At 49.9% G+C, this 26,658-nt stretch overlaps 3 protein-coding genes across 4 annotated transcripts; 2 read left to right on the plus strand and 1 right to left on the minus strand.

Moving 5' to 3' along the window:
• Nucleotides 1–700: 700 nt before the first annotated feature.
• UNC45A (unc-45 myosin chaperone A) lies at nt 701–15,500 on the plus strand. The gene is made up of 19 exons (XM_072982170.2): nt 701–965; nt 1,797–1,833; nt 1,933–2,108; nt 3,065–3,157; nt 3,685–3,852; nt 4,907–5,075; nt 6,660–6,830; nt 6,909–7,080; nt 7,458–7,758; nt 7,850–7,944; nt 8,325–8,466; nt 10,241–10,381; nt 10,526–10,653; nt 11,822–11,888; nt 12,035–12,148; nt 12,289–12,404; nt 12,489–12,606; nt 12,704–12,859; nt 13,156–15,500. Exons 1-19 carry the CDS (start codon nt 714–716, stop codon nt 13,420–13,422), a joined length of 2,883 nt encoding a protein of 960 aa, XP_072838271.2. The 5' UTR covers nt 701–713; the 3' UTR covers nt 13,423–15,500.
• Nucleotides 15,501–15,759: 259 nt separating this feature from the next.
• RCCD1 (RCC1 domain containing 1) lies at nt 15,760–21,998 on the plus strand. Its single transcript, XM_072982174.2, has 7 exons — nt 15,760–16,184; nt 16,385–16,796; nt 16,897–17,018; nt 17,668–17,778; nt 17,950–18,108; nt 18,494–18,523; nt 18,616–21,998. The coding sequence occupies exons 1-7, from the start codon at nt 15,926–15,928 to the stop codon at nt 18,756–18,758; spliced, it is 1,236 nt and encodes a 411-aa protein (XP_072838275.2). The 5' UTR covers nt 15,760–15,925; the 3' UTR covers nt 18,759–21,998.
• PRC1 (protein regulator of cytokinesis 1) lies at nt 18,969–26,217 on the minus strand. 2 transcript variants are annotated; one of them, XM_072982172.2, is made up of 14 exons: nt 26,050–26,217; nt 25,772–25,904; nt 25,466–25,588; nt 25,130–25,363; nt 24,883–25,053; nt 24,621–24,770; nt 24,059–24,206; nt 23,836–23,972; nt 23,566–23,661; nt 23,314–23,460; nt 22,773–22,883; nt 22,414–22,515; nt 21,083–21,185; nt 18,969–20,059 (listed from the first exon to the last, which is right to left on the minus strand). In XM_072982172.2, the coding sequence occupies exons 1-14, from the start codon at nt 26,058–26,060 to the stop codon at nt 20,031–20,033; spliced, it is 1,695 nt and encodes a 564-aa protein (XP_072838273.2). In that variant the 5' UTR covers nt 26,061–26,217; the 3' UTR covers nt 18,969–20,030. The 2 variants fall into 2 exon arrangements, with proteins under 2 accessions (XP_072838273.2, XP_072838272.2); XM_072982171.2 differs by having other exon boundaries at nt 21,006–21,185.
• Nucleotides 26,218–26,658: the final 441 nt, after the last annotated feature.

The following is a 26,658-nucleotide window of genomic DNA, read 5'->3' on the forward strand; positions in this document are numbered from 1 at the left end:
GCGCACAACGGGAGGCTCTGCGAGGGCTACTACTACGAGGGCCCGGAGGGGGGCCGCCCCCACGCCGGCTTCTACTGCCCCCGCCTCACCGACCCCCCGTCCCACCTCTACTGCTGCCGGCCGGGCGCCCTCAAGTCCTGCTGCCCGCGGCCCGACCCCGACGATGACGGCGGCCGTCGCCTCCCCGGCTCCAACGCCTCTTCGGCGGGACCTCCGCGCCCCGGGGCGCTCCGCCGGTAAGCCTGGGTGGGGGGCCCGGCGGGCGGGCGGGGGGACGGCGAGGGCGAGGCGAAGGGGCGCTCCCCTCCCACCCGCGCGGGAAGCCGAGAGCGCCGGCCGGTAGGTGGGTCACCGGGTCCGGAGCGGGTCTCCCAAAGCGGCCGCTCCCTCTCTCCCTCCCTCCCCGCAGGAGCCCCGGGGTGCCGCTGCCGCTGCTGGCCGTGGGCTTGTACGGCGGCCTCGTCCTCACGCTCCTGGCCGTCGACGGGCTGCACTTCTGCCGCCTCCACCGGCGCCGCCTCCGCCGCCTGCTTCGCCGCCACCTTGCGCGGTGGCTCCCCCGACGGCCCGGCCCCGAGGAGCCCCCAGGCGGGACAACCAGCGGAGGGAAAAGGAGGCGGGACGGCGGCGCGGGGGGCGGGGCCTCGAGGGCCCGAGGGGCGGCGATGGCTCCGCCCCCTGCCGGGCCGGAAGGCCTCGGTCGCGTCCGCGTGATGTCACCGCCCCGCGCCCGGCCGAAGAAAATGGCGTCGCACCCGGACCAGCAGGAGGTTCCCGTCCTCGCCTCGCCCGCTGCTTCCCCGGAGCAGGTCTCGGAGCTCCGCCGGGAGGGCAACGACCGCTTCCAGGCCGGGCGCTACGAGGAGGCTCTGGCCGCTTACACCCGCGCCCTCAGCCTCTGTTCGGAGCCCAGTCCGCAACGCGCCGTCCTCTACCGCAACCGGGCCGCCTGCCACCTCAAGCTCGTGAGTCGCTCGCCTCGGGGGGGGGCGGGAGGGGAAGGGGGCGGTTAGCAAAGGTCGGCGAAAGGAACGAGGGGCCTAGGCAGGGAAAGGGCTGCTGTGCTGGTGGGCTGCCCTTTCCACACCCTTGGCAGTCCAGAGTAACTCGGTGTGTTGGGTTGCCCTCTCTGCGCCCCAGGGCAGATCTCTCCCCCCCTCTCGTTGTCCTCCCAGAAGTGTGGGTTGCTGGTTGCCTTTCTGGACTTTATAAGCCCGAATAATTGGGAGTAATTTGCTGTAATGTTCTCTTTTTCAGTACAGTATTTTCCTATTTTTAGTAGAGTGTAGCCGCTTCCTTTTCCATCTCTACCAGTGAATAAATTTGCATTTGATTTATTCAAGTACTTGCAAGTTAATTCAGTGTTAGAGATGGAAAACGAAACTGAGTTCTTTCAATACATACAATGGCTGCAATTTTTTTTTCATTTTAATCAAAATGTTGTATGCTTTTAAAGTAGTTGAGCCGGTTAAATTTTCATAGTAAGCACTCTATATATTGTATTGCATATCTTTTTTTTCCAAATAAAGCTCAGATTTTTTATGTTCAAAGCAAAAAAAAAACTTCTTCCCTTCAATGTCAAATTTTCTTTAAATTATTCATCCTGAAGAATTCTTGTGAGTTCTTCAGCCTGATCCTTTGAGTTCTCATAACAAAGAATCATAAGAGAGAATGTGTTGTTCTGTTTCCTGTGCCAGAAATATTTAGAGAACTTATTTCCTGGAATGGCCACCAGAGAGGGCTACCTCTACATCAAGTCTTACTTTCCTTTTTTGTGTGTTTTGTTCCTTTTGCAGGAGAACTATGTGCAAGCAGAATTGGATGCTTCTAAAGGTGAATAATTACAAGAGAAAAGTTCATGGCATGGGAGGGGAAAGGTATATTCTTTCTAATACTCTCTGGTTTCCCTTATACTTTCTCATCTGAATGTAGCTATAGAAGCTGATGGGCATGATGTCAAGAGCCTTTTCCGTCGCAGCCAAGCTCTCCAGAAACTGGGTCATCTTGATCAGGCTGTCATGGATTTAAAGAGGTGTATGAGTTTGGAACCCAGAAACAAGGCTTTCCAGGAGGCTCTGCGGAATCTTGGCAGCAGCATGCATGAAAAGGTAGGAAAAGAGTTAGGGTACACTCCAAGGCAGGCTCCTCATCTTTGGCTTTCCATATAGGACTTTGGGCTGTTAAAAGCTCCCTTTGGAAATGGGAAGTTATTTTCTATGAAATCATATTTAATGTTGCCTAAGTCAAGTCCGTCCGACTTAGGGCCTGTCCAGACTGGCTGTTTTAGCTGTGGGCTGATGGTCGGATTCCAAAGGATCTCCTGTATGGAGAATTAGTGCAGGGAAACCGCCCCAGAGGGAGACCACAGCTGCGATACAAGGATATCTGCAAGCGAGATCTGAAGGCCTTAGGAATGGACCTCAACAGATGGGAAACCCTGACATCTGAGCGTTCAGCCTGGAGGCAGGCATTGCATCACGGCCTCTCCCAATTTGAAGAGACCCTTGCCCAGCAGGCTGAGGCAAAGAGGAAGTCACAAAAGCAGCAAAACCAGGGAGCTGGACAGGGGACAAATTGGATTTGTCTTCAGTGTGGAAGAGACTGTCACTCTCGAATCGGCCTCCTCAGCCACACTAGACGCTGCTCCAAGTCCTCCATACACAGCACGACACCATAGTCTTTCGAGACTGAAGGATGCCTAACCTAAGATTGAGTTGTAAAGGGTCTAGTTGAGGTTGCAGGGGGGGATGTGCCTTTTGATAAGTTCCTCCTATCCAAACAGCAAACAACATCCCCAATCAGCTGTCAATTAAACAATGCAGCTACTCTCAATGTTCCAGCTGATGGAGGAGGGCTGGAAGCTAGCTGCAGTGTCAGAGAGGTTTGGCCCCTTGTTCAAAGGACTACTGACACTCTTGGGTCCAAATCTATTCATTGTTGCCAGAGTGTAACACTTTGCTGGTATAGTTCTCTTTCTCTCCATTGCAGAAGTGACTGTTGAAACTAACTTTGATCTGGAGTCCACCTATAGCCGATTTTCTCACCAGATGCATGTTTATTGCAGATGACAGCTATGTCCTGTACTGACTCTAAGGTGGAGCAGATGTTTAAGTTGCTGCTTGACAATGAAGAAAAAGATCTGGACAAGAAACAAAAGGTAGTTTTCCAGTAGGCAATGAATGGGGTGTGGTGGCTTGATAGTGGTTTTACCTGTGTAGAGATTGAGAGCCTCAGAAATCTGTCTTGTGTTTTAAAGAGCAACATTCGTATTTTAAGTCAATGTATAGGTTCACAAACCCCATTACATAAGGGGTTTGTGAACATTGGAGAGTTTTGTCCAGAGCCCTCTGGTGATTATGTTCTAAAAGCATAACCTAATAAAAGAATGTAATTTCCTTGTTTGCAGCTAACAGAATTCATGTATACATATGCTGTAACATGTTAGTTATCTGTAAGTTACCTATCTACTGTAGGTAGATGGGTGATTTACCCTATGGTCTGTGTAGTCTAATAGGAAGAGCATTGGGTTTGAGGAATCTTCACTCCAGTGTCTCTTTGTGCCTCCTGGTGTTCTTGTGGGGCCAGGATTTCCAGAGATCCCCTATAGTGAGCAGGCAGAGGCTCTTTGAAAGGGGGGTAGATGTGAAGGAGAACCACTCGCCAAACAGTCATTCTTCTGGTCAGGCAGCTCAAAACCTGATAGTTCTTGCTCGTGAGGAACCCGGCGCTGAGAAGATTTTCCAGAGTGATGGAGTGCGACTGTTGCTGAAACTCTTGGATACAGGCCGGTTGGATATGATATTGGCTGCTGTGCGGACCCTGACAGGCCTTTGCCAAGGGCATCGCTCTCGGGTAAGTGCAGATTGATCAAAACAATTGACTGGTTCTGTTTTTAAGATCCTGATCACCGGAAGGGTTTGCTTCCGAAGAGGAGAGAAATTTGCACGGCCTGAGAAGAAGTGGCTGCTTGAGCCATTGTCCAGCATAAAGGTCTCCAAATTAGGGGTGACCTTAGTGGCCAACTGAACATTTGTTGGCACAGCATTTTCCACTCAATGGCTAGGTACTGTAAATCCATTCCTCATAAGGTGCTTGAAAGTGCAGTGTAGTAAGGCCATGTGCCTGCCACATTGCCAGAATGCTTGCTTTCCAGCAGGTGCAGTAACAGTTCTCACATTTGGAATCATCCCCGCCCCCACCCCACCCCCAGGCAGTTTCTTTATTAGGAGAACCATCATGCTCACCTTTCTTAAGGGAGCTTGGCTAACCCCTTGCCCTGTCATTGTGGGAGAAGATATAGGTGATCTCTGATCTAACACATAGCATAAGTGGGGCTGAGTATAATTAAATGAAAAAATCTGCTGTAGGTGGTTGCATAATTCTGTGGATCTGATGAATGTCTGCTTTTCTAGGACTCAGAACCTGGAAGCAACTAATTAATTTGTTGGGAAAAATAATTATTCACAATGGAAGTATATGAGCATGTTATGATTGTAATTTAATGAGAAGTAACTAACTAAAGACATGATTTCTGCTACTTTTTTAAGACCGCAGTTATAATGGTACCTAATTTGGTGAAACTCTAACAAAACATAAAAACACACATGATGTTCTTGGCAGCTCATAGTTATACCAAAGGAGCTGTCAAACTGCTATGCTGGTCCCTATTTCTACCCAGAATGTGAAAGGAGGATGGTCCTATAGTTGTTGGTGGGAATGTCCCTTACGTTGTTGGACTGCAACCTTGAGGATCCCTCCCCATCAGCTGCGCTGGCTAGGGCTGGTGGAATTGCAGTCGCACCCATGCCTGCAGGGCTACACGTGGGCTGCCTCTGCTGTGGAGAGTTGGTGGTGAGGCAAGCCTGGCTTCCTCCTAGAGTCTCAGTCATGGGCTCTCTTTTTGCAGACAATGGCGATCCTTGCTGAACTGGGTCCTGAGCGCCTTTTTGCTGTTCTTGAGCTGGAGGATGAGCAGGTCTCACTGGCCACATACAATCTGCTGCAGGTCATGTTTGACGCACTCAAGGAAGGTCTGCAGAAAGATGTACATGGCAAGAAGGAAGCTCTGGTGCCAGGTGAGTCTTTTGCCATCTTTCCGTCTTCACCACCTCTAGCTTGCAGGCTGTGCTTTTTTTTGCTTTGGAGTAATACTAGCACCAGAATTTGGATTTGGAATTACAGCTCTTCAAATTCAGAATCCTAAAAATTCAGAATATCTGATCATCTGGAACTCCACTACAGTCAATATGAATACTGTATAGTCATTAGAGGGGTCACGAAGAGCCGGACACGACTAAACGACTAAACAACAACATTATCATTATTTTCCCGTTTTAAAAAAAACAATACCAGGCAAAACATTTTAAAGGATTTCTGTGTGTCCTGACACCTTCCCAGGGATTGTGCCAAACAAAAGGTGCACACCAGCAGCCAGCGGTGTCTAGGCATTAGGAAATGGCAAATTGAACCTTGAACAGGGCTAATGGAAATGCCAGTAGAAATGACAGCAGCATTGGGGAAGCAGAGAACAGGTTCCACTGGGGAGTGGACAAACAGCCTGGGAAGCATTGGCAGGCAGATTGGAGCAGCAGAAAGCCTGTGGTGGGTAGGAACTGTACTAACAGCAGGGAGTACAGCACAGTTGAGTAAGTGACCACACTCTGGGAGTAGCAGTTGAAAGAATGAAAGGGGTACAAAGAGGTGGCAGCAAACTGAAGCATAACACACCCATGTGCTGCGTGTGTCGTTCTCTCTTAATTAAAGGGGACTTAAGGGAATGGGAGGTACCTTAAGGGGATACATTTTTCTACAGCTCCAAGTTCCTAGTGTGAGCACTCTAGGTGGACAGTGCCCCTGCCTGAGCAAACACTTCCTTACTGGACACACTAATTGGTGGGCGAGACAAGTCTCATTGCTGCCTTGGCCAGACCTCCCCAAAGAGGCCCCTTCTCGGTGAAGTGAGACAAGAGTCCCGTCTCTTTTGGCAGGGCCTCTGCGTGTTTGCCCCTCTCTCTCTGCCATGTCCTTCTGGGGTGGTGTCTCTGGAGGACAGGTCCCTGCCATGCTTGCCAAGAGAGTGTTCCAGAAACCTTGTCCTTTTGTTGCAGGGGTGAGGAACTCAGGCTGTAGAATACAACTGATGGTACTGCTGTTTCTGACTCTAAATATTAGAAATTATTATTACAGATATTGAGAACTCTCAGATTTGGATTTGGATATATTTGGAACTATCCAAATACAGTATTACTGAGTGAATTCTGAATATTTCAGAATCCAAGTGTACATCCCAACTTTGGAGACTACTTGTTGGAGGCATATTTCTTGGGAATTCAGGGTGTGGCTATTCTTAATTCTAATATATGGACTGTTTAGGGCATGTCTGTGAAGTGATCCCAGCTTTGGATGGGTTTCGGAGATCTCTGTGAACTCACAATATCTATCTGGGTTTCCCAGACCTTACACAGCTGTTAATTATAAAGTGGTAAAGCCAGTGGACTTCAGCATCTATGTTGGGGAATGACACGGCTCTTGTGATGCTCCAGATTTGAGGTTGTGCCGACAACATGCTGTAGGTAGTGCTAGATCACTGGCCCTAACCTTGGGCAGGTATGTTTTAGCACGCCTTCACCTCCTGCTCTCTTTGGCTGCTGTTCCTGCAGATACGTCCAAAGAGCTAAAGTTTCTCCTCAAGCACCTTCTGGAGGCCCTGACTCGGGAGAACATTTCTGCCTATGGCCGGGACAGCATCCTCAACTTACTGATCACTGTAGTGCCTCGGAAGTCACTGCAGGACCCCAACAACTGCTTGACTCTTTGGGTCATCGACCAGGGTATGCACCTCCTCTCCCTTTCCTCTGCCTTGCTTGTAGTCTCTTACCAGACTTCAGTGAGCATGTATGTCCTTGTAGGTCTCAAGGCGATTCTGGATGTTGGGGGCACCGTGAGGCACAGTCCAGGGAGCCTGCGTGTGACAGAGAACACACAAATGAGTGCAGCCGTCTTGCTCAACAAGCTTTATGGGGATTTGAAGTGTGACAGTGAGCGGGAGAATTTCCACCGGCTCTGTGAGGACTACGTCAGGTTGGTGGATGTGAGCAAGTAGATGTAAGATGTTTGGGGCAAGACTTGTTCATCTGGAAGATAACGGAGTGCTGGTGGTAGAACAGTCTTGTCTAGTGCATGGTGGAGGCAGCCATTGTTTACTGGTGTGTTCTAGCAAAGGAGGCTAGAATCCTTGTGGCCAGTTATGCCAGTTTAAGAGCAATAGTATGAATTCCAGAAAGGAGGGCTGTTGATGGTTTGATTGCTAGGTGGTGCCTGTCTGCAAATGTGGGCATCTTTACATAATTGCTAGTGTTGGCCCTTCAAAATATCCGGCAAAAATTTTCCAAACTCAAAATTTCTCTCCATCATGCATTTGTTCCTGGCAGCTCATTCACATATATCTTCCCTTCCAGGAACTGGTTTGAGGACCAGGGTGTGCTTGGAAAGCTCCGGGCCATCCAGACAGCTTCCTGCCTTCTGCGAGGCCCAGCAGAAGCTGGGAACCGGGTGCTGGAGCTGAATGGCATAATGGAAAGCATTCTGGCCTTGTGTGCTTCGTCCCGGGAAGCTGACCAGCTTGTAGCTGTAGAGGCCCTGATCCATGCGTCTGACAAGGCCAAGCGCGCCACATTCATTACTACCAATGGTGTCACACTGCTCAAGGAGATCTACAAGCACAGTGAGCGTGACAGCATTCGCATCCGTGCCCTGGTGGTGAGCATCCTCCTCCCCATCAGTGATGAAAGTTCTGGGGATTGAGGTGGTGGCTGCTCCTGCTTCAGCATGTTGTGGTTTCTGTTTCCAGGGTCTCTGTAAACTGGGCTCAGCTGGAGGCACAGATTTCAGCATGAAGCAGTTTGCTGAAGGTTCCACCCTGAAGTTGGCCAGGCAGTGCCGCAAGTGAGTGTCTGCCTGCCTTGGCTGCATGACGTGTCCAGCAAGGCTGTGTCTCAGGAATGTGAGGCTGTCCAGGGCCATTTCTCCATGGCCATCTTCATGCTTATAAATACAGAGGCTTGCTTATTCTCTTTACATTAAGGGGAGATTTTATCTGGGTAAGAGCCTCTCTTCAGTAGATGAGAGTAGCCGAACTGCGTTCTGTATTCTGAAAGGCACTGTGCTTTGAAGTTACCCTGCCTCCTGGGAGTATCGCTCTAAGATACGGCTTCTGTGCCTGCTGTCCTTTGCCCTTTGGAAAAGATGGGGAGTTCCATGGGAGAAGAAACCAGAGAGAGGATCCAGCTGTGCTGACTGACGCAGAACTCCCTCCCCATTTCCAGGTGGCTGTGCAACGAGGCCATGGATGTTGGCACTCGGCACTGGGCTGCTGAAGGCCTGGCATTCCTCACCTTGGACGCAGATGTCAAAGAGGAACTCCTGGAGGACAAGGCAGCTCTACAAGCTCTGTTCCTCCTTGCGAAGGTAACCCTGAGTTGCGAGCATGAGGGTGGGTAAGCTGTGAATGCCAAAATATCCTTACAGCTTAGATTTCTGAACTCCCGAAAGCTGGTAGTAAGAGTTTGCTTTGAAATGGCTATCTTGACATTGAACAAAACATGTAGATTATGTGGGAAGTTATTTGGAGTAATATTGCTCATGGATAGTTTGCTTTCAAATTAATGAGACGAAAGTCACCTTCTAGAAAATGCTCAGGTTCAAGCTTGAGTTAAGGAGTTCCGTAATTCTGGAAGGGAGAACCCTTCTGACATTGCCGTCTCAGTGACCTGGGCCATTCCTCAGTATTTCACACTGTAGGCAGGGGTTCCCACACTGGAAATAGCTTCCCAGCCCATAAACTAGTGTGCCAGTTTTTTTTTTTTTAAATAATTGGAGGAGCACTATAGTTGGCAATCACAAATCAGGACTAGTATTAATGTTTTTAAAAAATAAACTAGAGAATGGTTAAACACTTAAGGTTTGCAACATGGAATGTGAAAGGCATGAGTTCTTTTTTAAACATTGTATTTATTAAATTACACAACATAAAGTACCACCACAGTGAAATACAATTACGTACATGTTACATCAATGGTACCATCACCCTCAGGGCTACCATTAATAATATTTAAAATTTTATTCAATCCATTTTCTCTCCAAAGCTTCATTGTTTCTTTCCTTGGTGTATACCCCTTCCCTCTCCGAAATACATATTCCAAGAATACACTCCATATTTTCTTAAAATCATAATTTTTGATAGGCTTCTTCTTATTTTCGTATCACATGTCAGTTAATCATTAATTGCCATATCCCATAGTTCTCTATACCATTCCTCTAAATTGAGATGGTTATCCTTTTTCTAGTTTCTTGCAAAAATTAGCCTTGCTGCCGTAATCATTATTACTATTAGGTCCTTATTTTCTTTCGACAATTGATCCTTCTTAACCAAATTCAATAAAGCCGTTGACGGGGACATTTGAATATTTAATCCAGTTATTTCCCTTATTTCTTTAAAAATTTGCTTCCATTCTTGCTTTCTTACTTTACGTGACCACCACATATGTATATACATCCCTTTCTCTTTTTTACACCTCCAACATAGTGATGATGCATTTTATTTATTATATTCACTTTTACCAGTGTTAAATACCACCTCCATATTACCTTATAACAATTTTCTTTTATCCTTACCAACATGTTCTTTGATCCCATATTTTATCCCATTCTTCACCTATTTCCTCTTTCTTTTATTGTGGTATTAGTTTTATGCTGTTTAGGTTGGATGTTTGTTTAATAAATTTTAAAAAAACGAGTGTGCCAAAGAGAACAGACTAGCACCCTTTGGACTGAAGTATGAATTCTGCAGGCAGAGAATGCTTTCCTCATTCAATTATATTGGCCTAAAGCTGGTGCATCCCAGATGGAGGGTGATCATCCCACTAAGGAGGAGGCAGGGTAGGTATACAAGCCAGTGCAGTGTAGCATTTCAGGGTCAAAATCAGCTACTTTACTTTTACCCAGAAGATGAGATGTTGTGACACTGCTGTTCTTGGCAGCAAGGCCTTGTGCCTTTTGGAAGGGGAGCTGCCCCCTTCTGTCACCTGAACTTTCTGAACAGCCTTTAAGGGCAGATCCACTACTTGCATAAGATAAAAAACATAGTCTTGAAGTCATTGTGATGCAGAGGTTGATTTTTGATCACAAAGATCTCTTGACTCATCATAGACTCTTTTTCGCTCCTTATTTACTCCCCACTCAGTCTGAGAATCGGAGTTCGCTGTTTGCAGTGGCCTCTACACTGGTGAACTGCACCAATAGCTACGACCAAGAAGAACCTGACCCACAGATGGTAGAGCTTGCGAAGTATGCCAAGCAACACATCCCTGAAAAGCACCCAAAGGTGAGAGGACTGGGGGTAAGGAGATCACCCTCGTGGGTGCCAGGATTGCAGACCTTTCCCAAGGACATGGCTGGGCCTGCCGCTCCTGCTGGGTCTCCCACCAAGCTTCCTTGGCTTATCTTTTACTACTCTCATTTTGCACAGGACAAGCCAGAATTTGTGCGCCAGCGGGTGCAGAAGCTGCTAGCTGCTGGTGTGGTTTCAGCACTCACTTGCATGGTGAAGAACGAGAGCCCTTCCCTCAGCCCAGCCTGCCGTGAGCTTATCTCCAGGTGGGTTAAAGAAAATCGTTATAAAATAGTATGGAGATAATACTTAACATGGTGAAGTTAAACATATTAAATAAAAACGTATCATTTCTGCTCTGGAGGTGCGAGAAAGAAAAAGGATGTATTTATGTATGTGGTGGAGGAGGAAGGAATGGATGATGATTTTAAAGTAATTGGAGTGAATATACAAATGTCTTCCAATGATTGATGTATTGAATATGGTTAATATTAATCAAAGGAAGAGATAAGAAAAAGAATCAATTGTTATAGTGGTGACCGTGGCAAGGTTAATATTTGCAAAGAACTGGAAAAGTGATAACCAAGTTAACATTGAGGAGTGGTATAGAGAAATGTGGAATGTGAAAATGACAAAATGACTAGTGAAATGAGAATTAGAAGAGGAATATCAGAATGTAACAAATTTGAAGCAATATGGAATGGATTTTTAGAATATGTGTTTTGGAAAGAGAAAGAGTATATACCAGGAGAAGAATCAATGTGTTTCTGGAGAGAAATGGGGCAGTTTGAAATGCAAGGATAAAAAGTATGAATCTAGTCCCAAGGGGAGGAAGTTAACACAGGGTGGAGATATGAGGTTGTGATAAATTATCAACTAGGTAAACTCTAGTTGATTTAATGTTGTGTATTGTAATGTTGTGGTTTTTATTTTTTTCTGTAGTAAAAGGAAAAAATTAATAAAAATTAAAAAGAGCTTTTCTCCAGGTGAATGGAGTGGGTAGATTTTAGTCCACTTGCAGATGTGTCTGTGGGGGTGGTCTTGGTGCCCCAGTCCTTTCCACAATGGAGCATTGATGCTGCGATGCTCTCAGGTATCTTCCTTGATGTTTGTCAAAGCTGACTTTCCCTTCCATTTTTTGGTTTAATACTCCCCATCTTATTAATTTGCTGCTCCCTATGGTATTGGAACTTAATAAAAATAAATAATACATTGTGCGGAAGTTACATTTATGGCAGCATTTTCAAAATACAGTGTTTTCCTTTGTAACATTTCATACCAGAGAAAACAGAATAGGGATGAATGTTTTCATGAACTTTATCATTAATAAGTAATGGATCCAGGAGCACATGTAAACATGGATGAATAATTTCAGGGGCGTGAGGGTGTGGGGCACTCTGGAGACTCCACTTCACTGTCTGGTCTCTGTTGTAGGGTTTTCTTAGCTCTAGTGGAAGATTCAGATGACAGAGGCGCAGTGGTGGCTGCCGGAGGGGGAAAGGTGAGCACAATTACTCCAGTATTTTGCCTTGGGTCCTTTTGGGGAGAAAGGCAGGATAGAAATATTTTAAATAAATATTTTAAACATTTTGCCTTGCCCTACCTGTCCCACTGCACAGCACTGACTCCTGTTTTCCTGCTTTGCAGGCTCTCATCCCTTTGGCCCTGGAAGGCACTGAAACAGGGCAGACCAAGGCAGCGCAAGCTCTAGCCAAGATCACCATCACGACGGCTCCAGAGATGGCCTTCCCGGGCGAGAGGGTCAGTACAGGGTAGTGTGCGACTGGGTAGCTCCCCAAAAGCTTCTGGCTGTCTCCCCCCCCCCAAGAACTTGGCTTTGCAATACTGTGGCTGAGTGGGTGCTGTCAGTCCAGGCTCCCAGGTTCTTCTTCGTTTTGCAGGTCTATGAGGTGGTCCGGCCGCTGGTGAGTCTCCTGCATTTGAACTGCACCAGCCTGCAGAACTTCGAGGCTCTGATGGCTCTCACAAACCTGGCCGGGACTAGTGAACGCCTCAGGTACAGCTGGTTTGCAAAAAGGCCCTCCTCCTTTCTCTGGGAAATAGGTGGAATTCCACCTGCTCAATATTTCTCCTTTTGCAGGCAGAAGATTGTCAAGGAAAAGGCTGTACCGTTGATTGAGGGCTACATGTTTGAGGAGCATGAAATGATCCGTGTGGCAGCCACAGAGTGCATGTGCAACATGGCCCTGAGCCTAGAGGTGAGCAGAGACCAATGGTTGTGTGGCTGATATATATGTTATGTATCCATCTGGAAGGAAAAGGACCTCCTGACATCCAGATCTGACTTCCACACAGGTAGCCAAGTTGTTTCTTGCTGAAGGCAGTGACCGGCTCAAGCTGATAGTTCTGTATAGCGGGGAGGAGGATGAGCGGCTCCGGCAGGCCGCTTCAGGGATGCTGGCCGTGTTAACGTCACTGCTGCCCGAGATCTGTGTCCGGATTCCTCAAGTGGTGAGTCGTGTGAGAAAACTCCGTGCCTGCCTTTTTTCGTTTCTGTTTTATTTCGCACACTCCTGAAGGTGAGCCGAGGCCGAATACTAAGACCTTCTGCTGCCCCAACAGCAGCCCCCGAGGGGAGACCCACAGGCAGGATCCTCCTGCTCATGTTTTTTTGTTTTTGCACCTGTGCTGCTGGCCGTAAATGCCAGAGTTCACCAACTCTTGCCCATGAGAAACAGTATTTCTCTTAGCAGTTGTCCTAGTTGCCTTTGCCCTCATTTGCTGACTAACCTTCTACCTGCCCCCAGACGGCTGCTTGGCTGGAGATCTTGCAGGCTCTGCTACTCAGCCCCAGCCCAGAACTTCAGCACCGTGGCGTTGTGGTGGTGAGGAACATGGTGGCCGTCGACAAGGAGCTGGCAGCCAAGCTCATGGAGAGTGAGATGCTGGAGATCCTGTCTTCTGTCATGGCTGGTGTGAAGGACAGGCCCCAGGTGGCCCAGATCGCCAAGGAGTGCCTGGCTCAAGCTGAAGCCTACAACTTGATCAAGCCCAACTCAGCTCGTGGGGAGTGAGAGCCAGACTGCTGCTTCTCTGCTTGGTGGACACGCTGCTGCTGCTGGTGGGCACCCGGGTGGGGTCTGTGGGGGGACGCGTGGTACTATGGCTTCTGGGACCAAGGAAGGAGGGAGCAAGCGACCCACTGTGAGCTCACTGGAAGCACTCCTGGTAGCTCCAGGTGCCACTTTCTGATCTTCTGACTTTTGCACAGCAGGCCCTTCCAGTGCAATGGGTTGCTGCTCTTCCTCGTCTCTTTATGTTCTCGCTGGAAACACAGTGGGAGTGAGCTGACACAGACCTGGGAGGCCTGGAGGTCCCTTGAGCTGCATGGCCTGCCTTTTATTGCTGCTGAAAGTCACAGCCTTCCACTGCCTTAGTACCTGCTCAGTGGCCTATGACTTCAGGGCAGGGGAAATAGCTTTAAACTGCCACACTGCTCTTTTCTGTTTCATTCCTACTTCTTGCATTCAATTATATTAGCATTCCTTATGGCAAAGAGGGTGGCCGTTATAACCAAAGATATATGGGATGTAATGTGAGTCATCATATTCAATGAATCTGGGAAAAATGCAAATGAACAATAGTTCTCAAAAAGCACAAGACATTCAGCACCCGACCCCCAACTATTGCAAAGGGGTTTGCATGTGGGTTGGAAAGTGACACTGGGACAAAGTGCCTGTTTCTTTTTGTGCAAGCTGTTGTGGCATTAAATTCCTTCTTCAGAAGCTGTCTAAATCATGAAAGTGTATATTAGTTTTATAAGGCTACTTAAGATAGAAAGCACAAAGTATGGTAGGCTAATAAACTACATTGCATTCATAATTCTCCCTAGTACTTTAAGATATGAGTTTTTATTTAAAATTTTAATATATTAAAAGTTTATATAACAGACTATTCATTTGTAACAATATGTACAGTTAATGTGAGAGCCAGTGTGGTGGAGTGGATAAAATTTTGGACTAACGTTCTAGAGATCTGGATTCAGATTCTTTCTCACTCAAGGAAACTCTACTAAGGTTGCTGTAAGTTGAAAGTGGCATGGTGGCACACAACAACTGCATAGGTTTCCAAAAGGCTGGACTTGCACAAAAACTAGCAAGCACTTTTGCCTTTTATTGTTTTGAGTTTCTTTCAGGATGGAACACCCACCTGTGTTTGGGCAGGTGCCCTTAAAATACGAGCTAGGATTTGGCTTTAGCTGTTGCACTAATTATTGGGTTTTTGGATCCAGGTCACCATTTGGTGAATGGGTTGCCTAGAATAAGCCCGGCTGTTGGACCTCAGCTTAATACATTTTAAATAGCAATAGGTTCCTTGTTTCCAGTTAGCAAGCCCATTAGGAGCTTGCTGTTAAACAAAAGGTGCTTGCTTTTAAGCAGAACTATTCTCTTGTAACTTCTCTGTTAGAGTAGTTGTGCCTCCTGGCATCTACAAGGCAATGGCCCAATGTGTCTGTCCTTGCAGTTTCCATTTACCTATGTTAGTCTTTCTTGAAACTTGTCCTTGGGTTATCTGGCAGTGGCCAAAATCTTGCTACGTAGTTACGCCTTGAGAAGGCAAACAGCGTAACTCACAGCAGCATTTTGTTGGCAGTTACTGGTTTCCCACTTAAATGTCTGGGCAACATGCCAACCTGCATGCCTGAAAATCCAAGCAGTAATCCATTAATTACCAATAAAAAGCTTTTGTGAGTTAGCTGTTTACCTTTTGCCGACATAACTGTACAATAGCTTGTTTTCCACAGTATGGGTTGTAAGGGAGCACTACCTTTATGTTTACATGGCTGCACTGCGGCTGAAGAGAGTGGATTTTGATGAGAAGCTAGTGATCACTCTTGCTCTTTGAATGTAGTTACATTCCATATTGTCATCGGAAATTGCTGTTGTCTTCTGCCTGTGCTTATATATATATACATACAGTATGGCGTGTGCTGCAATTTTACTGTTGCTTGTGCTCCTTTTGGACATGGTCTTGGTGAATGGGGATAGAGATGAACTGCAACTCCCTATAGAATTCTAAATAGGGAGTTTGGAAAGGGATGTGTGTGTTATGTCCATCTTTTGGCAACAATAATACATTGTACTATCTAAAAGCCTAGTTGTTTTTATTTGGCATGACCTCTTGTGGATTGCAACGCCTTTTCATTAAAAATGATCAATTGTTACTTCCCTTGCCCAAGAGTAACACACGTGAGGGGCTGTAGAAAAATCAATTGCACGCAGAGAGATCATTACTAACTGTGGAAGAGACCCGGTGATGATGGAAAACCCCCCCCCCCAGCTCCCAAGAGCCTCTTCCAGCTGGGCTTCTGGTAAGGGGGGCCGGGAGGTGTCTCTCTCTCTCCCCCCCCCCCCCCGCAGCTGGAAGGGTCCGAGCTTGGGAGGGCTAGGAGAGAAGGAGCGCAAGGGGCGGCCTGGCAGAAGAAGAGAGGGAAGGAGCAGGCGGGGCGGGGGATGGAAGCCAAGGGAGGATCCCTTTCTTGCTTGGCCTCGTTCGAAGCGGGCCTCTAGAGGGGCGATGGCCTCCCCCGGTGCCAGGAGGGGGCGCCGGGCGCTGCTCGCTCCCGGGTTGGCGCCCGTCCTCCGGGGCGGAAAGGGCGGGCCGGGAGCGATGGCGGCGGCGGGCGGCGGGAGGGGGCGGCCGGGGCGCTGGTTCCAGTTCGGGTTCCGTTTGGGGGCCCCGACGGAGAGCGGGCTGGAGCCGGCGCCGCTGGGCGAGGCCGGGACCGTCCGCGGGGTCCGGCCCAGCTGGAGCTTCGTCGGGATCCTGACGGACGGTGAGCGGCGGCTCCTGTGCGCGTGCAGAGGGCGGCCCCGGGCAGAGGAGGGTGGGCACCGAGCCTGGAAATCGAGGCCGGGGAGCGAAGCGGGAGGTTTCGGGGCGCCTCTTCTGCCCCCGGGTCTGCAGGCTCCGACTAAGGCCCGGCTCGACCGCGCGCGCGCCTCTTCTCGCCCCCAATCTCCCTCCCCTTTGCAGGCTCGGTGCAGCTGCTGCTTCGGGGCGCGACGGAGGAGGCGGCGCTGCCCAAGGACTGCCTGGACGTGCTGCCCTCGGAGACCCACCTGCTGGTGCTGCGGGAGGCGGCGCTGGAAGGCTGGCCGGTGCCGGGCTGCTCCTCCTCCTCCTCCTCCTCCGGGGCCCTTCTGGAGGGCGAGCCGGCTTGGCGGCGGGAGCTCCGGCCCGAAGACGCGGCGGCGGCGGCGGCCTCCGACGGCCCGCGTGGGCACCCGCCTGGCCTGCCCTTGGTGCCCGGCGGCTTCGCGGCTCCCCGGCCGCCTTTCTTCACCCCGCTGCCGGCCACCCTGCAGGCGCGCCAGCTGGCCCTGGGCCACGAGCACGCGCTGCTGCTCTCCGCCGGGGGCGCGCTCTTCTCGTGGGGCGGCGGCAGGTGAGGAGGGGGCCCCCCGGGCCGGGCGGAGGGGGGGCGTGTGAGCGTTGACAGGACCGCGACCTCCTCCTGTGTCCTTCCTTCCCCCCCCCCCGGACAGGCACGGGCAGCTGGGCCACGGGGACCTGGAAAGCAGGCCGGAGCCGCAGCCGGTGGAGGCGTTGCAAGGCGTGCCCTCGGTGGAGGTGGCCGCGGGGGGCTGGCATTCCGCGGCCCTGGGCGGTAAGGGGGCGCGGGCTGGGGCGGGAGAAGCTGGGTCGGCGGACGGGGCTGCGTGGCGCCTCCTGGGGTCTCTCCTAGAAGGGGCTCCGTCAAGATTAGGGCGGCCTTTGGGGGCAGAGGACTCGGTTTCGAGCCACAGAAGAGGGTCCTGGTCAGCTTGGCCTAAAGGGGATCCCTCCCCTCCCCCGTCATGTCACACATTCCGGACATGAGGATTGGGCGAATAGAGACCCCAAAGGCCATGCAGCAGCTGTAAGGCTTCCTACTACTTCTGTTTCATAGCCTTTCCAGTCTCCAAGGGCACTTTTTCAAACAAGTACAGGTGTTTGGCAAGCAAAAGCTTATGAAAAGAGGCCTAGAGGTGCTGCATGGCTTCTGGTTTCTCTTTTGCTACAACAGGCTTAGTACCATTTCCTGCTACATTTGGGATGAGGTAGCTTTTGCAGGGATGCTTTTATTCCCCTCTATATTGTTTTGTAAGGCCACTGCTCTCTTCTTTAAAGCTTTCCCCTCCTTCAAGGTGAAATGCACCCTGCCTAGAAAGACACAGCCCCTAGCCCCCCAGGCATGTCCCCCCTCTGTAGTTTTGGGAGGAAGAAACCCACCTTATTTCTAGCTTGTTAATTCCCACTCCTCCCTTGCTTTTCAGAGACAGGTGACTTGTACCTGTGGGGATGGAATGAGTCTGGACAGCTTGCTCTGCCTTCCAAAACCTTGTCTGAGGATCAAGCAGCCACCAGGACAGCAGAGGCTGGCAGAGGTGAGACATCACTAGTCTATAAAGCCATTTGTGATCTAATATGCACACTTATCCTCCCCCTACACATACACACACACAGAGGGGTTTTTTACCTTCATTTTTCCAGGATCATGCTGGGGGGGGGGGGAAAGGAGTTCTTTGTTGGTCTTTTAATTATAAGATTATTCCTAGGTGACTCAGAACAGAATTTGGACCAGCAGGAAGTGGTGCAAGATACCCACCAAGCCACCTTCATTTCCATCCAAGCCTTCCCTGCTTTGGTAGAGATGCCTCATGGGGAAGAAATCAGCAAGATCAGCTGTGGATCACGACATACTGCTGCGGTGACATGTAAGACAGCAATTCTGGTCTTGCAAAACAAGGTTGTAGTGAGGGAAGAAGGCTAATCACTGGGAGCTCCTCTCTGCCATCTATGTTAGGCAAAAGAATCTAAATATTTGTTATACCATCTAGTATCACCTTCTGCCAAATGCCCTGTCCAGAAGAAAAAAAATTGCAGGAGACACTGATGAACACTTGGGTCACAGCAAACCCACTAGAGGCAAGACATGCAAAAGGACATCTAAAAATAACAGAAGTGCCATAAGCACCTTTTCAAATGTGCTTCCTGTTTGGGGGTGGGGTCAGGCAATTTATAAGCCTAGACCTGATTCTTGCCTTTTGAAAGCTCAGAGCCCTGCTGGCACTTCACCTGTCCCTTTCCTTTGATTTTCAGGCACTGGACATCTTTACACCTGGGGATGGGGTAAGTAGAAAGATTCCTACATGCCTCTCCTTGGACGAATGTCGCCTCTCTGAGGTTGTATCTATGGTGCTGAAATCTCATCTTGGTTATAGGTAAATATGGGCAACTGGGACACCAAGAAACAGCCAGCTCTGATGAGCCAAGGAGGGTTTGCTACTTTGTGGACCGAAACCTTTGTATAGTTGATGTGGTATGCGGACCATGGACCACCTATGCACTGGCTGTGGACCGATAACAGCTGGAATGACAGCAAAACCATGTCTTTGATAACATCTTCCTTAGCAGCGCGAGCTACCTTCAACTTTGCTCAAGAATGCCACAAGGCCTTCCCGTACATCAGGTTTTATATTTTGCTTGCAGTTGCTTCTTCACCCTTGCACTGGAGCACTGCAGCCATTGCATCAATGGGAAGAAAGCAGTGTTTAATCACCATTCACACAACCACTGCAGAATCATAATATATATTTTGGTCTGATGAACACAGAATCTTAGTATACTCATATACAGCATTAAATTGCACAAGACAGACAAAACAGGTTTAACAGTCATTTCATTAAGAAAATAATTGCTGCCATCACCCTTGCTGACAAGCAGTCAGGAGGCATTCAAGCCTGGACAGATGGGAGGCTGATTGGTTAGGGGGCTGCTCCTGCAATGAAGACATTTACCCCACCCCACCTCCACATGTCTGTTTCAATCCAAGCCTCAGATTAGAACAATACAGTTGATTTTTCAATATATAGTACAACAAAGGGTGGACATGTATTCGCAGAAATAAATAATGGGGGGGCTGTAGTGAACACAAGGTAAAAATGCAATCATGATGAATAAGTATGGATGGCAGAGGTCCATTCTCCTCTCTCTTTTTGTCCCAAGAATAAAGGGTGCTAACTCAGTTGCACATGCGGTGGTGGGGATATTATTAGGGTTACAAAAGCCACCTGTCGGGGCACTCCCTCCTCAGTGGCCAGCCCTCGTAGCCTCCTTGCCCTCTTCCCTGTAACTACACTATCTCAGTACTACTCCCAGACAGCTAAAGCCTTCCACCCCTCCTTATGCATGTGCATGAGAACTATAGGGCAGTTTCTATGGAAATGGGACAGGCAGAAGATGAAGAGAGCTGCTGTCCAGGGGAATGATGCTGCATGTGTTCTGAGCATAGCAGAGGGACAGGCCAAGCTGACCACACCCGGTGCTGCTGTGCACTGTACACCAGTGTTCAGAATCCCTCTGCTCCTTTAATTTGCTTTAAAATACAATGTTTGCAAAAATTTATCCCATTAAAAACAAGTAACTGTTAAAAGTGCTTTCCCACCTCTGCTCCAGAGGTGGCTACGCATTAGGAGGGCTGGTCCGGGAATGTTTCCCAACTCCCTCCCACTTGAGCAAGGAGGAGGACCAAGATGGGGACAGGCAGGCAGGGGCGGCTCTTTCCTGCAGCACGCCAGCGGCTCCCTTTCAGCTCTCAATGTTTGAAGCGGTGGAGTTAAGGATGCCAGATCTGGGCTCAGATTTGGAAGCCTTTGAAAGTTCGCGCTGTGAAAAGAGGGAGAAAATCACATCATGTCACCACCAAACAGTGAACCAAATGGGCACAGGGAACCTCGGAGCAAATGCATTCGGGGGGGAGTTACACGACAAGCGCCCCCTCGCTCTCGCAGCTGTTGGAGGAGAAAAAGCAGCAGATCTGTTGCACGTGCACATGCAAAGGACCCTCCCCACCCACACCCACCCCACGTTAATGTGCAGTTTTGAAAATGAAGTGCCCGATAATTCTAATCACATCCTGGTTTCAGATACCCTATTCCTGTCTCTCTACCTCTCCTCTCCTGTTCCACAGAAGGCGCACAATTATGCAGGTCTGGACATAAGTGGAGTTTGTGTATAGAACTGTCAGTGTCATATAGCTGGAAAGCAGGGTGGATCTGATTTAAATCAAATTTATTTAAATCATGATTTAAGTATTTTTAAAAATCAGGTTTTCTGACATTTAAAATTTAAAAATATTTAAATTGAAATTTTGATTTAAAATAATTTGATTATTTAAAAAAGCATTGCTTTTTATCCACCCTGCTGGAAGGTGAAGGCAATGTCTTCCTCAGCAGGCAAGGGCAGTCAGCTGATGGCGTTCGGTGCCAGATCTGCAACCTACAGTTGGGTGGAGAGACAGCATAGGCCTGCTGCTAAATAAAAGGGGTTGAAGACCAGCAAACCCTTCTCCAGGCATTTTCTATTTCAACCCTATCAAGACTGTTGGCCTCCAGAATTAGTAACCTGGGGAATACACTGCCTTCTCTGCCCACTGAAGGCTGGACCCTACCCCGGCATACTTGATCCTCAGCAATAATTTTAAAAATGCCCCCCCTGGTGCCAACTAACCCTATGTAGCACAGCTATTAACAGAGGAACAGGGCAACTGGCAGAGCTGAATATCTCATCTGGGAGGAAAGGAGAGGCAAATGAGGTGAGAGAAGGGAATTACCGCAAACTCTGAATAGGTGCTGGCAACAGAATTAATGCCGCAGGGACGCTGGAGAGGGGCTGTGGAGGTGCACCCACCGCTCAGAGCTGTTCCATTGAGCTGAGAGACGTTCTCCTTGTTGTGCTCTAGGCGCCCTTGGTGAGGGGGTTTGGTGGCCGTTCGGCTAGGAGTCCGGAGGGGCTGCAGAGTCAAAGGGAAGAGCAGCCAATGAGTTAAGAGCCTATGGTGACTGTCTGGAATCCAAGTGTATGGACTGGTCAGAAATGACTAAGACTTAAGACTATTAGACTAAGGTGTAGCTTCAACCATTGGGAGAGAGACATAAACCTGGCAGGTTTCTTGCTGGCCTCATAATAAGCATGGGAGAAATGGAGGTGGGGTAGCAAACAGGCCTGCTCAAAATGTTCACTATTACTGCGAGCCTGCCTGCACACCTCTTGATGGTTCCTGCACTGCAGGAATGCTGTATGCAATTATCAGTCCAGCCTGTTGCTCTAGGATAGACCGCAATGAATAACACGTACATTTAGGACTAAGGAAATAACACTATCCAGTGATAACAAGCTTTATGCTTTTGGACAACGCTGCAGAGTTCTTGTACACCATTTACCTACAATTTTTATTTTCAGGTACATGCTGAAGAGATATCCATACATAGCCATCTCTCTCACTTAGTTGTGTGTGTGTTTGTGTGTTCTGTGCCATCAAGTCAGAACTGACATAGCAACCCTAACAGGGCTTTCAAGGTAAGTGAAATATTTAAAGAGTAGTTTTACGAGCTCTGCTCTGCCAGTCAGTTTCCATGGCTGAATGGGGATTTGAACCCTGCTCTCCAGAGTCCTGGTCTGTCACTCTGTCCTCTACACCACACTGGGAATCCAGTGTTAGTTCAAGTACCACACATTTAATCCCTAACATTATGCATTGTACATATTTGTTCTATATTGTATATTTTTATCATTTGAAATTAAGTAAATAAATTAAATGCAATTAGCTGTGCAGTTCTAAGGTGGTGGTTGTTATATGATAAGATATTATCTCTCTCTCTCCAATCATCTACAGTAATGGTTCTTCCTGCTATTTAATGATAGTCTTTTTTTGGTGAGAACCAGAAAACGATGGTGCCAGATAGAAAGTATTATCTCATTATCTAGTGATTTAGTTCATCCTCTTTTTTTAAAAATGGGCACACCATTCCATTCACATATCTTTGTTTTCTCTCCTTGACACGTTCACCGAACTGTGAGCTTTCCCTTTCAAACAACCTTGTGTTGCTCCTAAGTTTTGGATACACAATGTTGCTTTGTAAGTGACAGCACTTAAATATCCAAGCGCATATCCAAGGATGCTGCTGTGAGGATCAGCAGACCCTCTGCCTTGGGCAGGAAATGAAGCCACAGCGGCTTACCTTCCTTCCAGAAAGGGGTGGATGGGATGCTGGAGAGCTGAACACGGAGCCTCCCAAGACGGAGCGGATGGTGCTGTTCGGGGTGCTAGCTGTGATATTGAACTGCAAGGGAAAAACATCCATGAGAGAAACCTCCCCAAGATTTTTTGGGTGGAGAGAACAAAGGTTCTTTTTCTGCTCCAGCTGGGGAACTGCAGCAGTCGCCTCACATCTCAGGTGGAAGTCACTTAGTCACAGTAGAGCTGTTCCTGCCTCAGTCCCTTTCGTTCCCCTCCTCCCATTCATTCCCAGCTCTGCCATGGATCTCGGAAGGGCACCATTTGTATACAACAGCAATGATCCCAGTTTGCCATGCTCACCCTTCGTGCTTTGCTTGGCGTGGTAAGGCCCAATGCCCGCCTTTTACTGGGGGTTCGAGGGCTGGTGCCGTACCTCATTTCTTCCTCCATCTGGCGAGATTTCTTGAGTTGCTGAAAAGAAAAACTGCTGAGTAGTTGAAATAGAAGCTTGGCACAACCTTGAAAGAGGATGGCAACTGTGTACGCCCTTTGAGCTTTTGAGTGAGCCAGCCCCAAAGGATGGGTGGGGTGGGTGGCCTTTCCAGCTTTGGGGGGGGGGCATGCACAGGCAACTCAGCTTACGACAGCTCAGCAGCAGGATTCAGCTCCAGGCTGGTTCCCAGGTCTAGCTTAACTTCCTTGGCATAATCCAGGTGGTGGAGATGGAGGAGAACCTGCACATCTTCATGCAAAAGGCATTCCACCCTGGTCAGTAACAAAGGCCAGGAAAGGACCCCAGGATGCCTTCTCCACTGCATGGGCAGCTCCCATGGATGTGGCAAATAACAAAAGCCACTTTTGTTCACTTGTGCTTGCAATGCTCCAGCTACCAATAACTCACTCGTTCCTGCCTTTCCCTCTCCTTCTCCAGATGGTACACATGCCACTGTTCCGCCACATACTCCAGAAAGCGCTGTCCCCTCACCAGGAAAGCCTGCCCATGCTCTTGCTCCCAGAGCTCCACGCGGCCCTTTAGCTCCTCTTCCAGCTGGAACGAGAACAAAGATTTAAGCTTCAACTAAGCTGTTCTAGAGGCCCCAGCCTTGCAAGCTTGCCTCTTTTGCAGGCAGAGACAAACGGAAGGAACACCTACCTTTGGAAGAGTTTTCTGAAGTTTCACTCGCAGTTTCTCCTCTTTCAGGAGGTTGCCCCCTCGGTTAGCGAATCGACTCGGATCTGTTGCTTTTCTCTAATGAGGGGAGAAATGGCTTAAGCAATCTCTGCAGAAAGCTAGGGGAGATGCTGCCACCCCTCCTACCTGGAGAGGGCAACCACAGTTCTCCTCCATCCCACGCTGTGCCCCAGTGGACTACCAAAGGCAGTGCCTCAGCTACAGGGCTCCCACCCCACCCTAATGACTCACTTCAAGCTCCTGAAAGAGGTGCCAGTTCTCTTCCCATTTGTGAATTGCTTCAAACAGCTCTCGGTGCTGCTCATAATACTGCTTGATCCGCTCGGCTTCATCATCATGTTCCCGAAGGAGATTTTCATTGAAGTCATCTAGGAAAATTAAAACACTATCACGGAATAGGACAGAGAAAATGCAGTCATGAGGCGCCAACAGCCACCAGCTGACCTCCACTCACCCTGATAGTAGGGGCTGAAGGAGCGCTTCTGCTCCTCACCATAGAAACACTTGTCCCAGAAATCCGCCAACTCAGCCCGGACAGCCTCAATCACGTTCCGTAGGTTCTGGAGCTTCAGCTCCTCCAAACGATCCACTTCTGACTGTAGCTACAAGAGGAACAAGGGGTAAGAACATGGGAGGGTCAAAGGTGGGCAACACGCTTCATCTCCTGGCCACAAACCTCTTCCTTCATTTGCCAAATAATGTGGCATAGGGAACGCTCAGAGCACACACAGAGATGTGCAGAAGCCCATTTTTCCTGGCAGTTTCTGTTTGCTCCACAGTATGACATAAAGCCTCCCTTCTCCTTTCCCTTGGTAAGGAGACAAGGAGAGGGTGATTGCTCACATTGCTGCTCTAGGATTTGAAGGCAGAAAACTTGGGAGTAGCCTTGCAAAAACCTATCTGGGAACTAAGCGGCCCTTGTTATCCACTTGATACAGTGTCGAAAACGTCAGGCAGTCCAAAGCAGCATTGATCCCACCCAGAATCAAGGAATGATGGTCTCCAGTGTTCCTTACAGATTTCATGGTTCTGGCTGTGGATCCCACCATGTTGGGGGCAAATGCCTCTCTCTCCTCTGCAGGCACCTGCAGTCGATCCCAGAGCGTCAGGATTCTAGAACGCAGCTCTTCACACGAAGCTTCCTTCCGAACTCTCTCATCCTCCAGCTTGGATACATAAAGACTGGCATCAGGAAAGCAAAAGGCAGGCAAGAGCTCCTCTTCTGGAGGCAAGCCCCCCCTCCTCCCCTCTCTCCCAAGGTATCTCCCCCCCTCCAACCTGCTGCAGCAGACTCTTCAGAGCAGCAATGTTCTCCGTGGAGAGGCAGAAAGCCTCCTCATCCTCGCAGACCACATCCCTCTCAAAGCTTGTGTCCGGGCTGCGCTCCAGCTCCTCCATGCAATGCACAATCTGCTGCTTTGTGTCCAGGAACTGCATGCGCCGGCGTTCCTGGTGAGCAAAGGAAGGCATTAGCTCCCCAGCTCTGCTCTGCCAACCCCCTCCCCTCCCGTGTGCAGATGCCGACCTTCTCTGCCGTCCGGGCTGCCAAGTGGCGGCGAAAGGCATCCAGTTGGGCCAGGCTGGGCACGGCCTCGCTGTCAATGGCATACGGGGCCTCGCACAGGAGATCACACAGGTCCTGGTCCCGCTCCTGCAGCCCTTTCAGCTCCTGCTTCCTCTCCCGCTTCTGCTTGAGCATAACTTCCACTCTGGTGCGCAGATCTTTCTCCAGCTGCAGGATAGTGCTCTCCTCATCCTCCTGGGGAAAGAAAGAAACCCATCAATTACCCCCTGCAGTCCAAGAAGATGCTTGGGGGCCACGCCCGGCGTCCTTCCCCCTAACTCCCAGCCCATCTCTCACCTGAAAAGGAGGCAGCTGCAGTTCCCGACAGAGGACGGCCAGCTCCTTGCGACACAGGGCGATGCTCTGCAGGAGGCGCTCCTTGAGGTTCTCCTCCTCTGCTATCATCATCTCCAGCAGGCCCTGAGGGGACAACACCGAGGCCCTACTGGCGGGGGGGGGGGCGGAGGAGGAAGGCAAGACCCGCCTAGGCCCCGCACCGGCCGCTCCCCCCCTTCCTCCCGAAGGAGCAGGACGGGGTCCAACCCCCGGAGCTTCCACCAGAGACCGACAGGCGGGCCCGGCCGGAGACCCCCCAAAACTCACCTTGACGTGTTTCTTCACCACCTCGGTGCGCTGGAGGCGCTGATCTTCGGGAATCCCGATCTCCTCCCAGATCTCCCGCAGGTGGCTCAGCGCCCGGTTCAGGCAGGCCACCGACTCGTTGGCCAAGACGTCGCTGCCGGGGAAGGGAAGGGAAGGGAGAGGAGCGTCAGGGCGGCGGCGGCGGCAGAGGGGGCAGCGGGGGGGTCCCCCTGGACAGAGCCGCCGCCGGCCGCCATATAGGCCCGCCGCCCCCCCCCCCCGTCCCGCTCGCCACCTACCTCTTCCTCATGGCTCCCCGAGGCCCGCGCTTCTTCGCCCTTCAGGATCCGCGGCGGCTTCTCCTCCCGTCCGCGCGACCTCAACGACAGCCGCCGGTCCGTTTCTTTCCTCCCTTCTGCGGCTGCTCAAATTCAAACTCACCCCGCCGCCACCTGATTGGCTTTTCCGTAAGACGCCGCCGCGCAGGCCCCGCCCACATCCCCCCTCCGTACAGGAACGTCCCTTCGCTCCATGGGGGGAGGAGGAGGGACGTTTCTACTGTGGCCAATAGGAGGGCGGAAATGTGGGCGCTTGCCTCTCCGCGTCCGGTTGGGAGGGGCCCCAGCGCCAGAGGTGGAAGGAGGGGAGGGATTGGCCGGCGGTGGCAACCGGGCGCCCCGGCTTCTCGTAGCCATGGCAACCGCCAGGCCCGGGCCTCCCCTAGTAGGCGACCTTTTAAGTGACGGGGAAGTGCAGGCAGACCCTGGAATAGTTCCGAGTAGTTAATGGCCGCTATAGTGACAATTGGGGAGAAAAAGCTCTTTATTTTCCTACTTCTGGCAGACGCTAATGTGGGAACGTTCGAAACAACCGTTGCGTGTGATACAAAACGCTAGCTCTTGTTCACT

This window comes from Pogona vitticeps, chromosome 12, assembly GCF_051106095.1.
Source record: "Pogona vitticeps strain Pit_001003342236 chromosome 12, PviZW2.1, whole genome shotgun sequence".
Classification (NCBI taxonomy): Eukaryota; Metazoa; Chordata; class Lepidosauria; order Squamata; family Agamidae; genus Pogona; species Pogona vitticeps.